Source organism: Crinia signifera, chromosome 4, assembly GCF_055691185.1.
Source record: "Crinia signifera chromosome 4, ASM5569118v1, whole genome shotgun sequence".
NCBI lineage: Eukaryota > Metazoa > Chordata > Amphibia > Anura > Myobatrachidae > Crinia > Crinia signifera.
Window position 1 is genome coordinate 290121466 of NC_139220.1, and position 12865 is coordinate 290134330.

At 47.9% G+C, this 12865-nt stretch overlaps 2 protein-coding genes across 2 annotated transcripts; one reads left to right on the forward strand and one right to left on the reverse strand.

Annotated features, from left to right (window-relative positions):
- The first annotated feature begins 417 nt into the window (after positions 1 to 417).
- On the forward strand, positions 418 to 1074 carry LOC146073129 (histone H1.01-like). The gene has a single exon (XM_083180309.1). It carries the CDS (start codon positions 418 to 420, stop codon positions 1072 to 1074), a length of 657 nt encoding a protein of 218 aa, XP_083036435.1.
- Positions 1075 to 1928: 854 nt separating this feature from the next.
- Positions 1929 to 7294, reverse strand: LOC146073130 (uncharacterized). The gene is made up of 6 exons (XM_083180310.1): positions 6996 to 7294; positions 6916 to 6934; positions 5385 to 5753; positions 4149 to 4400; positions 3511 to 3726; positions 1929 to 2333 (listed from the first exon to the last, which is right to left on the reverse strand). Exons 1-6 carry the CDS (start codon positions 7292 to 7294, stop codon positions 1929 to 1931), a joined length of 1560 nt encoding a protein of 519 aa, XP_083036436.1.
- Between the last annotated feature and the right edge of the window lie 5571 nt (positions 7295 to 12865).

The window sequence follows — 12865 nt, forward strand, 5'->3', positions numbered from 1 at the left end:
GTAAAGGAGAAACGGGTTACATGCCGGGCAGATCCAGCCTGGTGTGGGTGAGTATCAATTCGATTTTCCTGCCCCGGTCCGCAGGTTCTAGGCTAGCAGTGGGCATACAGGGATAGGGGAGACCTTGGAGTACGGGTGTGGTGCAAAGAGGCACCTCGCTGCTCACCTCATGCGCTATTGATGACTGTTTTTTTGCGCTATGGAAACACAAGGTAACAGCTGATTGTCCCTGCAACTCAGACAGGGAAAGGTTTCACACTTCTGCTTATCCCGCCAATGAGAGCACAGGACACTGGACGCCCAGCAGCCAATCACAGCACAGCCTGCCGTGTATATAAGAATCCAGAACGCGATTGTCGTGACTCGTGCGCTAGTAGTACTGCATTTTTATTTGTTGTGCCTTTTGTCTGTGTTAACATGGCAGAGACTGCACCCGCCGCTGTCCCTCCATCAGAGGGCGCATCCAAGAAGAAGAGGCAGCTGAAGAAAGCTGCGGGAGGAGCCAAGAAGAGCGCCAAGTCTTCTGGACCCAGCGTCTCCGAGCTGATCGTAAAAACCGTGGCCGCCTCCAAAGAGCGCAGTGGAGTTTCCCTTGCCGCCCTGAAGAAGGCTCTGGCTGCCGGAGGCTACGATGTGGAGAAGAACAACAGCCGCGTGAAACTGGGTGTAAAAAGTTTGGTGACCAAAGGAACTCTCACTCAGGTAAAAGGCACCGGCGCTTCCGGCTCCTTCAAGCTCAATAAGAAGCAGGCGGAGAGCAATAAGGTTGCCCAGAAGTCTCTGAAGCCCAAGAAACCTGCTGCAAAGAAAGTGGCCAAATCCCCGAAGAAGCCCAAGAAAGCTCCGAGTGCAGCCAAGAGCCCGAAGAAGGTGAAGAAGCCAGCTGCAGCTGCCAAAAGCCCGAAGAAGCCTAAAGCGGTGAAGCCGAAGAAGGCGGCCGCCAAGAGTCCGGCCAAGAAGGCAGCGAAACCCAAAGCCGCCAAGAGTCCGGCCAAGAAGGCGGCGAAGCCTAAAGCCGCAAAAAGCCCAGCCAAGAAGGCAGCAAAACCCAAGAAAGCCGCGGCAAAGAAGTAATGCCTGAACCGCCGCATCCTCGCTCCCTTGTTCTCCCCCAAAAGGCTCTTTTCAGAGCCACCCACCCTCTCTCGACAGAGCTGTGAGCGCAGGGCGTGGCCTGATGGCAGCGCCCTTCAGTTTGTAATCAATAGGTACACCAGAATGTTCTAGTTTGCCCCTTAAATTCAGTCACTTTACAATTCTACATATGTGCTGGGAAGTGGGATTAATGAGACCGTTACGTATCAGCTCTCTTCAATAAACGCTTCATAGCGCATAGCGTTTTAGTGCGCATTTCAATGAATCGCTGTAAACCGGCGGCATTCACCTGTGGCACCATACCCTCCCAGCCGGTTCTGATGCCCTACATCCTCTGTAAGGGCAAGCTCAATCTGTGGCAGAGCTGTCAGGGAAGGTGTGTGATTCACCACTATAGAACTCGTTAGCGCTGCCTCGTATTTTAACTGCTGCAAACCGTATGAGTGCAAGGGTACATACAGTATATATAGAGCTTAGTAAATCGCAAAGAAGGCGGACTGGAACGTTCTTCAATCTGCATTCCTCGTGACCCTTTAAAACACAATTCTCCGGAAAACGTATATGCCTCTGTGCAGTGGTCGCTAACAGCGTGGTTTGTAACGTAACCTTTTTTCTATATATTGCGGATTACCTAATTACACGATCACCGACACCAAAAAGGAACCACTGCACCCGCCACCCACCTCACTGCTAGGTGATGAATTCATATTAGGACCCGGTAAATAGCCACATTAAACATGGAGGATGTAACAGCGCTCTCGTAGAAAAGATGGGTGGCCCTGAAAAGGGCCTTTGTGCGTGTGTGGGTGACCGCATGAGAGGCACCTGAGAATTTAACCCCCGAACCCATAGAGAGTGCGGCCCTGGCGCTTCAGAGCATAGACCACGTCCATAGCGGTCACAGTCTTCCTCTTGGCGTGCTCGGTGTAGGTGACGGCATCACGAATCACATTCTCCAGGAACACCTTCAGCACACCGCGAGTCTCCTCGTAGATGAGTCCCGAGATACGCTTAACACCCCCTCGTCTAGCTAGACGACGGATTGCAGGCTTGGTGATGCCCTGGATGTTGTCACGGAGAACCTTCCTGTGGCGCTTAGCGCCTCCTTTGCCGAGCCCCTTTCCACCTTTACCTCTTCCAGACATTCTCAAAAAATCTGTGACGATCAGTAAGAATGAGTAAGCTTTCCTGTCAGCGGCTTTTATAAAGTGGAAAGCGGACCTGATGGGTGACTTGGACTTAAAGGCGGAGTCATGGCTCGCCTTGCCATTCGTTCATAAGCACAACCCTTGGATTGTTTTCCTTTTGTTCGCTACAAGAAGATATTGTTTTATGTTTCGATTTATAGTAACTGCTCTCTTGGTATTGTTTTCTTTTTTTTTTCTTGGTTAATACCCAGTGTAAAAAATCAGCTTGATAAGAGAACTAAATCATTCAACTACGTTGTGGTGAATATTTGTGTTGATGAAACGTAATGACCCAACGTTGTTAGTTTTATTTTATTTTTTTCCCTTCATTTTATTATACGTGGAATAGATATAGATACATTGTATATTTTTAATTTGAAAGTGGGGGAATTGGTAATGACAATGGACCCACACAATGAGAGTCGCTCAGATATCGGCGGGAAATTAAAGCCATTACTGTAACGTTTCCCTGGCTCCCGGACTCGGTGCGTATTTCAGCTTTGCGGCGCTCTGAACTGTAATCGCCTTTCAATCAAGTGTGTGCGTGTTACAGTAGGAACCAAGTGTGCCTGAGCAGGAATTACGTGTTCACCCTTAATTAAATGCATCGAAACGGAACCGGAGGTCATAGAAGTAACTGGGTACTGAGCTACGTTGACGTACTGCACACTTCATTCAGAAAAAAAAGACAGCGATCCATTGCCAACGGTGTACATTGGCCACCCTATGGGTCGCATGTATCTTTTGTGTATTTAAGCAGCCAGTGACATCTGCAACGTAATGAACCGGTCCTACATTTGAAACTGGATTCAGATCCCCTAGAAAGAGAAATACAGAATGCAGCTTTGCAAGTGGTAGAGATAAAGGCACTTTTTTGTGTGACCCAGTAGGGTTAACAATAGCTAGAGGGTACGTCACAAGTCAGTTATATCGGTCGGAGCATGGACACAGCAAAAACCATCATAGTTACAGCTCGATTAGAGAGGAGGTGGGTGGCTCTGAAAAGAGCCTTTGTGCTGGTGTGGGGAGGGAGAAGAAGGGGAGATTACTTGGCGCTGGTGTACTTGGTGACGGCCTTGGTGCCCTCGGACACGGCGTGCTTGGCCAGCTCTCCAGGCAGCAGCAGGCGTACGGCGGTCTGGATCTCCCTGGAGGTGATGGTGGAGCGCTTGTTGTAGTGAGCCAGGCGGGAAGCTTCCCCAGCAATGCGCTCAAAGATATCATTAACGAAGGAGTTCATGATGCCCATAGCCTTGGAGGAGATGCCGGTATCAGGGTGCACCTGCTTCAACACCTTGTACACGTAAATGGCATAACTCTCCTTCCTGGTCTTCCTACGCTTCTTCCCATCTTTCTTCTGGGTTTTGGTCACGGCTTTCTTAGAGCCTTTCTTGGGAGCCGGCGCAGACTTGGCTGGATCAGGCATATTGGCAGATAATCGTTTCTGAGTCGTTGCAGAAAAAAAAATCTGTCCGTGTCCTGTGCCGCTCCAGATCGGCTCTATTTATAGGCAGCTTATGCAAACGAGGCGTCCTCGCTGCTGGTAACACTATTGGCTACGAGTGATGTCGGCGAAACCCCGCCCGCCATTTGCAGATTGGTCCAGTTACACAGTAACCAATGCAGATCAGGTTCCTGCACAGACCAATCACACAGCAAGAACTGGACCCTCCTGAGTGTATATTTAAGAGGAGGGCGATATCGAGAGCGCATTGTCTGCACGCAGTACAGTTTCGAATTTGAAGAAACGCGCCCATTGAACATTTTAGCATGTCAGGAAGAGGCAAACAAGGCGGCAAGACCCGGGCAAAGGCCAAGACTCGCTCATCTCGTGCCGGTCTACAGTTCCCGGTTGGTCGCGTTCACCGTCTGCTGAGAAAGGGAAATTATGCGGAGCGTGTGGGAGCCGGTGCTCCCGTCTATCTGGCCGCGGTGCTGGAATATCTGACGGCTGAGATTCTGGAGCTCGCCGGTAACGCTGCCCGCGACAACAAGAAGACCCGCATCATCCCCCGCCACCTGCAGCTGGCTGTGCGCAACGACGAAGAGCTCAACAAGTTGCTGGGTGGAGTGACCATCGCCCAGGGAGGTGTACTGCCCAATATCCAGGCCGTGTTGCTGCCCAAGAAGACCGAGAGCCACAAGCCAGCCAAGAGCAAGTGATGTGACCGTCAGATGTTTTACCCGTTATTGACCCAAAGGCTCTTTTCAGAGCCACCCACCCCGACTGTGAAGTGCTGATTCATCTCTATAAACTGGCTAAATGTCAGTCCTTAGCCCGATTTAGCGGGAAAGGTTGAAGTGGTACCCGGGACCTTTGTACGGGAGGGAGGAAGGGAGGGTGTAAATGCCCCGGCTAACCTGCCCCATGAATCTGTTGGGACAGGAGAGGCTAGCTCTGGAAACAGTCGAAGGGCAGGAGAGCTTGATCCATGTAAGGAAACCTCGTCCCTTCTCTAATCATGTTTATGGTGAAGGCCGGTAGTGATTGACCGTTCCCTGCATCGACGGAGCTTGTGCATCTGCCTATCACAATCAGATGAGATCTGCCCTTCATACTGGCAGGAGCGGGGAACAAAGGAAGGAACCGAGGCGTTAAGAACAAGGTTCCAGGAAGCAAAAATCACTTATTTGTAGCTTATGCTTCAGCCCGTATAGTAACATTTCGTGCCTGGTGAGGAGGACCGGGAAGCCGCACGTGCTTTTACTTCCCTAGAAAATGCCATTTTAAACTTCTCGAAATGCACCTCTTACACACGTGTGATCTACTAGTCTAACCTTTCGTAGCGAAGACTAGGAGTAGTCCCCCTGCGCAAAGCATATGGAGGTGGTTCAGAAGCAGGGTGAAAGCCAGGTAGGAGCGGAACATGCGCTGTGGGTACCAATTTGGAGCCCGGGTGTCTGTCCCCCCGTTAAAGGAATTGACATCATTCCACTCAAACACCAATGTGCTTTACGCTTCAGCTCGTTCAGAAAGATTTGGTGGCTCTGAAAAGAGCCTTTGTGGTGTTGCGTGTATAGGAGTGCCGAATATCTCTATGCCCTCTCCCCTCGGATCCTGCGGGCCAGCTGGATGTCTTTGGGCATGATGGTCACCCTCTTGGCGTGGATAGCGCACAGGTTGGTGTCCTCGAAGAGCCCCACCAGGTAAGCCTCGCTGGCCTCTTGCAGGGCCATGACGGCAGAGCTCTGGAAGCGCAGGTCGGTCTTAAAGTCCTGGGCAATCTCACGCACCAGGCGCTGGAAGGGCAGCTTGCGGATCAGCAGCTCGGTGGATTTCTGGTAGCGGCGGATCTCGCGGAGGGCGACGGTCCCTGGTCGGTAGCGGTGAGGCTTTTTCACGCCGCCGGTAGCTGGGGCGCTTTTCCTGGCGGCTTTAGTGGCCAACTGCTTGCGGGGAGCTTTCCCGCCGGTGGATTTACGCGCTGTCTGCTTGGTCCTGGCCATGATCACAAAAGAAAATGCGTGCAGCTACAGTACCGACTGTATTAGAAACGTCGCCCCCTTGCTATTCTATTTATACACAGTGTTGCACGCTGATTGGACAGTGTGGGCATGCCTCCTCTATCGATTGGTTTAATACAACCGTTTGAAGCATTCAAAAAAACCCCGCCTTTTCTAGCCATGGCCGATTGTTTCAGATCCTGGGATAAAATAATCGGCATACGAAGCCGGTGTATAGAATTCAAGCACATTAGCATAAATGCATCATGTTTACCAGTGTTAGCTGGGATTTGTGACAGCTACTGTAGTCATCCATCCACTTCATATACGTTGCTTTACATTCTGCACGTTAAGAATTTAAAAGGATCCGGGATACGGTGTTTATATGTTTCTGCTCCTACATCTCCTATTCATATAGTTACATCACGTTTACCATTGTATTTTTAACTTCCAAGTCTGCAGCTATTAAAGATACTGTAGATATGTATAATTTAGAATGACAGGCGCCGCAGAACCTTATAATAATAATAATGTTCTTTATAGAGCGCTCTTATAGAGTCCAACGGGACTCAATCTATAGTTATATCATGTATTTTTTTTTTTTTTTTTTTCACTTTGATCGGGTCTTTAGTATTGTAGTGTCATAATGATCATGCAGTACGTTATAATCATGGAGAGCACAGTGTCAAATCTACGTCCCTGGGGCCAAATGCGAATGAACATGTTCATCTCAGTCCTGAGGCCATGTGATGTGATGGGTCTTTTTTTTAATTCTTTTATTGACTTTCACAAAGTAGTGTAGATCAACTGCCAGGACACCGAGGTTTCAGCGTCTTCAAAGACGGAACTGTATGAAAGCCCGGTTCATTTTTAAGAATTTGTCTCTTGCAGTCTATTTTGTTAAAATAATAACTTGTATTCATTAGATTAAGACAAGTTCTTGTCCACCATATTTTGGAGGCATCTCAGAAACAAAGGATTACAGTCTAGGCTGCAGCACGTATCATTGTTACAGATTTAGAACAATCTTCTCAGCCTGTGCGAGTTGTTACAAATTACATGCATGCAACATGTAACCTAAAGAAATGATACTTCTTTGTAAGTTCATCTTCGTTTACTTCCGCCGACGTATAGTCAGGGGACCGCCACGAGCGGCAGTAATGCTAGCTCAATGTTATATAGCTCTCACGAGGAATAGGTGGGTGGCCCTGAAAAGGACCTTTATGTGGGTGAGAGGATCAGAGGCGCCTCAGCGTTTAGCCCCCGAACCCATAGAGAGTGCGCCCCTGGCGTTTCAGAGCATAGACCACGTCCATAGCGGTCACGGTCTTCCTCTTGGCGTGCTCGGTGTAGGTGACGGCGTCCCTGATCACGTTCTCCAGGAAGACCTTCAGCACCCCGCGGGTCTCCTCGTAGATGAGTCCGGAGATGCGCTTCACGCCTCCTCGTCGGGCAAGGCGGCGGATGGCAGGCTTGGTGATGCCCTGGATGTTATCTCTCAGCACCTTCCTGTGGCGCTTGGCGCCTCCTTTCCCGAGCCCCTTACCACCTTTGCCTCTGCCGGACATTCTAGCTTCGTCTCCTCCGCTCTAAGTGAAACTGGAAACCTTTTGTATGACGACGTACGTTACTGCGGTGCAGTCTTCTTTTTATAATCTTAGGGCGGACCTGGACGAAGACCTTTGGTTTTTGAGGGAGGAGTCCAGCCTCACAACTTGCTCATTGTGAAACCGCTACAATAGGGACAATAGAGCGCTTTCAGGCCGACGACTCCACCTGCTGCAAATATTCTACACAAGGACTCATCCTCTATACTGTGCGTGCACTGATTGCATAGCAAGCGTAAACGTGTCTAATGATGCGTGTGTGCCTATCAGATGGTAACTATATGACATTGGGTCTGTGAGAGTGACAACTCGAGTCGTACTGGAGGTATTATCACACGTAGGGAAGCTGTTGGGAACAGGACCTGCTTCCTCAGCAGCAGGAGGCGGCTGCACACGATGGGAAAGGTCGCATGATTTTCAACAAACGATTATTCCAGCATTACCAATGTGAGTCTCAGTAGAATAAAGCTGTAAAAGTGTTAACAATCCACACAAGCAGATTTATGAGCAGCAGAAACGAGACCTTCTTGTATCGAGCTCCCGTTCTCAGTCACAGACATTCCATACACTGTTATAAGATTTTGCAACATTGTTTGTTCTTTCCTCATTTGTATACATACAGTGCGGTAGAGGAGTCTTTTTGATACAACAAATCTGAACCAAAGAGGGAAATGCAACAAGTGGTCCTCCTCTCTGTGTAACCTTAGTTCTTCAATGAACGCACGATCTCTCCGGGATGATTTCAGGAGCTAATAAAATCCTCTCATTTGAAACTATTAAACCATTAATAAAACACTAAAGAACAGAAGCTGGGGACAATAAACGGCACCACAATACCCGAACACACGGCATAACCCTCAAATGACAATGTGAGTGACGTTGGGCTACATTTACTGAGATGGGAGTTCCACTGAAGATGGGTTGTTGCCAATGGCAACCACCAATCAGATTGTATCTGTTATCGTGCTACGGTCAACAACCCATCTTCAATAGAATCCCCATGTTAGTGAATTGGGAGAAGAGTGGTAAGAACTTAATGATCATCATCAGCAACGACCGGAGACCGATCATCCGTCTTTATTGTTTATTACAAATACACAAACATAAATTAGGACCTTAACAGACAATTTGAGGACGAGAATGGACTAAAATAAATAAGTGATTGTAATGAATTAATTTACAGTTTCTTATATAGCTCACACAGATTCCGCATCGCTTTACAGAGAATATTTGAACATTCACACCAGTCCCTGCCCCAGTGGAGCTTATAATCTATATCCCCTACCACACATATGCACACACACAGACAGACACTCTAGGGTTAATTTTGTTGGGAGCCAATTAGCCTACCAGTATATTTTTGGAACAAACCCGGAGTACCCGGAGGAAACCCACGCAAGTACAGGGAGAATATACAATCAGCGCCTTCTGTCTCCCCAGCCATCCATTCATCCATTGTCAGCCAGCTTCTGCCAGCACTCCTTCTGTCTCTCCAGCCCCTACCCCCCCCCCCCCCAACCCCCTCTTTCTTCCTCTGCCACCCACTCCTTTCCTCATACCTGGCTGTTTCTTCTGTCTCTCCAGCCTTGTGATTTCTCCCTAACCTTAGCCAATTCCCTTCTGGTTCTAAAGCCCTGCGTCGCTTCCCTTTTCCCAACCAGTCCTTTTCCGTCTTCCACGTCTGTTTAATGTCTTGTCTGATTCCCTGATTTTGTGGTGGGCAGACTCGATGATGCCCGCTCCCGATCCTGCCCCTAAGCAGCTGCCTAATGTTAGAGGCCTACATGACGCTACCCTTCTCCTTCTGTTTTGGCTGCTCCTTACATTTCTCCCATCACCCTTCTGTCTCTCCAGCCCTATGGAGTATCTCCAATCCCAGCCAGTCCCCTTCTGTCTGTACAGACCCTCTTTGTTTCTCGTCTCAACCCCTAGCCAGGCCTATTATGCCTTGACAATGAAATTATTCTTCCTCAATGGTTGTTCCTTATCATCCAGTCCTATCAGTAAACCCACCTTCAATCTCACAAGTAATCCACCATTCTATCTCTCCAGCCATAGCCCTTCTGTTTCTCAAGCCCCATAGTGTCTCCACAACCACAGCCAGTTCCCCTTTGTCTCTAGTTTTAAAGAATGAGGCATCTACATTGTAATAAATCAATGAAGGTGTCCATATTCTAATTTTTTTATTTTTTATTTTACGACACTATGATGGGAACTTCTGAGATGGAAAAGGAAGGATCCAATGGGATTCTCTTTTTAATGTACTGTATCTACCACAGTAAAGGTCATTGATACAGAGCCGTACAGAGTGCCATGTTAAGATCCGTTGCCCATGTCTCCAGAAGGTAATACCTTAGACACGGCACACAAAAAAAGGGGCAAATCAAACAGTCAAGGTAAATGACGGAAACATTCTTAGTCCTAGGACATGACAGGAAACTGTAAGGAAATGGATTAAGAGGCAAATTTGAGGAAAAGTTGTTTCAGCAAAAAAAAAGTAGCTGACAAGTTGAATAGCCTCCCATGAATTGTGGCAGATGATAATACAGTTTAATCATGCCTGGAATAGACCAAATTATAATAATAATAATAATAATAATAATAATAATAATAATAATAATAATAATTACAATAAAATAAGAATTAGTTTTGAGAATACTGTAAGTATGGAAAAAATGAAGAAGGTCCAAGAATGTCTCACCTGCCATCAAATTCTATGTCTAAGTTCTGGTGACAGAATATCTGATGTAAATGTGGGTGAAAACCTAGGATACAGTTATACTCCGCTTTGCACAAGATCTGCGTCTCTCTTCTGCACGGAACACTAGCTCCCATTCACTATTACAGGACTTTCATCAGGCTGCTCCTATCCTATGGAATGCCCTTCCATGCACAATAAGAACTCCGCTAGCCTCCAAACTTTCAAGTGTTCCCGGAAAACTCACCTCTTCAGGCAAGCCTATCATATTTAAGTTCTACACGCATAACCCTCTGAGGCACTTATGTATTATTTTCTTCCCTTCTGGACTTGTAACTTGGTGGGACTGCTATGCTATTACTGGTGCCTCTTTCCCTCCTATATTCCTATAGATTGTAAACTTGCAGCAGGGCTCTCCTACCTCCAAGTCTGTCTGTTGTTACCCAATTTGTTTTATCACTGTCTACTATTGTAAAGCGCAACGGAATCTGCTGCGCTATATAAGAAACTGTAAATAAATAAATAATACAGTGACTATCAAGCAGTATGGATCAAAATAAAGACAGAAACCGACTCATCGCACACAAAAACAAAGATGTTAGATTTTAGGCAGGCTACTGCAGGAATTGAAGAGGACGTGATCTTCGCCGGACAGTTGTAAGTTTACTTCCTCTGGTTCCCCTATGGATTGCGTCGGACACCGGACCCCCGGACCAGAACCCCAGGACACCAGACCAGCACCCCAGGACACCGGACCCCCAGGACACCGGACCCAGGGACCTACCTTACGGGCTCAAGATAGGTAAGTATCAGTATGTGTGGGCTTTGGATGAAATAAAGTTTTATTTTTCTTGTGTGTGTCAGTGTGTGTTTATTTGACTATTTTTAATACCGTTGAACTACAAGGGCCAGCGTGCCCTTTAATTCTCCGCATGCTTGGACTTTTTTTTTTTACACAGCACAGCCTGCACGGATCTGCCTGATCCGTGCAGAATGGCCATATGAATTCGTATTAGCGGCCATATATATGGCCGCTAATACAAATGAATACGCCATCGGAGGTTTACAAAGCAGTCGTATCTGACTGCTTTGTATATTACCTTCCGGAACAGGAATTTGCATACGGCTGAAAAAGCCGTATGCATTCATATTCATTCGTATTAAGAATACGAATATGATATATCGTATTCTTAGTAAATCTCCCCCCATAGTAGGGATGCCAATCCCGGGGCATTTTTTCAATCCCGGGATTCGGGATTGAAAAATGCTCAATCCCAGGATTCCCGGGATCCCGGGATTGGCCTCCCTGATACAAAAAAAACCACAGCTGTCCCCATCCCCCCCAAACTGCCCACACCGTAAATCAATTAAAGGCAGAATAATCCCAAACCACTATCTCCCTGCCTGCACTGCACTGTCACTTACATGGAGGTGGTGACAGGCAGTAGCAGGAACATCTCCAGCAAGCGGGTGGCCAGGAAGGACGAGCTGCACAGCGGGCGGCCAGGTAGGACGAGCTGCACAGCGGGCGGCCAGGTAGGACGAGCTGCACAGTGGGCGGCCAGGGAGGATGAGCTGCACAGCGGGCAGCCAGGGAGGACGAGCTGCACAGCGGACGGCCAGGTAGGACGAGCTGCACAGCGGACGGCCAGGTAGGACGAGCTGCACAGCGGGCGGCCAGGGAGGATGAGCTGCTCAGCGGGCAGGTGTGTGGCCAGGCAACCTAGTACAGAACAGTGTGCTATAGCGGTATGACAGCAGCCGGGCTGTGCAGCGTGACGTGATGTCAGGCGTCACGCTGCGCAGCCCGGCCACCGCCATGATGCCGCTACAGCACACTGTTCCTATCAGTAAAATACCGGCAGACAGCAGTGTGGCTATCGGGCACTAATCCCGCATTCCCGGGATTGGAAGGCTCAATCCCGGGATTTAAATCCCGCCTTTTTTAGGCCAAAATCCCGGGATCCCGCCGATCCCGGGATTGGCCTCCCTACCCCATAGAGTGGATGTCTTCTTGAGAGGGACAATGTAAGTCCCCAGAGAACTGTCAAAACTGAAAGTGGATAAATCAATGGGGCCAGATGGGATACATCCAAGGATACTAAAAGAGCTTAAAGTGGAGCTGGTAAAACCAATAACAGAATTAATCAACCAGTCACTAGCTACTGGAGTAATCCCAGAGCACAGGAAAACAGCGAATGTAGTCCCACTGCACAAAAGTGGAAGAAAGGAAGAGGTAAGCAACCATCGACCAGTGAGCCTTACATCAGTAGTAGTGAAATTTATGGAAGCACTCTTAAAATAAAGAGTTGTAGAATATCTCAAAAGCAGCAATTTACAGGATCCGAAACAGCATGGGTTTACTGGGGGAAGATCATGTCCAACACATCTTATTGACTTCTTTGACTGGGTGACTAAAGTAATAGATCAAGGTGGGGCTGTAGATGTAGGTTATCTAGGCTTTAGTAAGGCTTTTGACACTGTCCCACATCGCAGACTGTTAAATAACCTTGAAAGCTTGGGATTGGATTTCAAGATAGTTGAATGGATAAGAGCATGCTTTTAGGACAGAAAACAGAGAGTTGTAGTAAAAGGAGTACAGTCAAAGGAGGGAAAGGTTACAAGTGGGGTACCCCAGGGATCTGTACATGGACCAGTGCTTTTTTATTATCTGTATTGGTGATATTGCACATGGAATTGAGGGTAAAATGTGCCTTTTTGCAGATGACACAAAGGTATGCAACGGGGTAGACACACCAGGAAGGGTAAAACAAATGATTGGTGATCTAGGCAGATTAGAGGAATGGTCAAGAGCAGTGGTAGCCAACCCTAGA

Excerpts from the sequence above, each read along its gene's own strand:
- LOC146073129 (XM_083180309.1), top strand. The coding sequence starts at position 418 with ATGGCAGAGACTGCACCCGCCGCTGTCCCTCCATCAGAGGGCGCATCC.
- LOC146073130 (XM_083180310.1), bottom strand. The coding sequence starts at position 7,294 with ATGTCCGGCAGAGGCAAAGGTGGTAAGGGGCTCGGGAAAGGAGGCGCC. Across the intron at positions 3,727-4,148 it reads TTTCCCTTTCTCAGCAGACG|AAACGATTATCTGCCAATAT; the intron begins GTGAACGCGACC and ends GCAACGACTCAG. Across the intron at positions 2,334-3,510 it reads TGGGCATCATGAACTCCTTC|TCCAAGTCACCCATCAGGTC; the intron begins GTTAATGATATC and ends TCCGCCTTTAAG.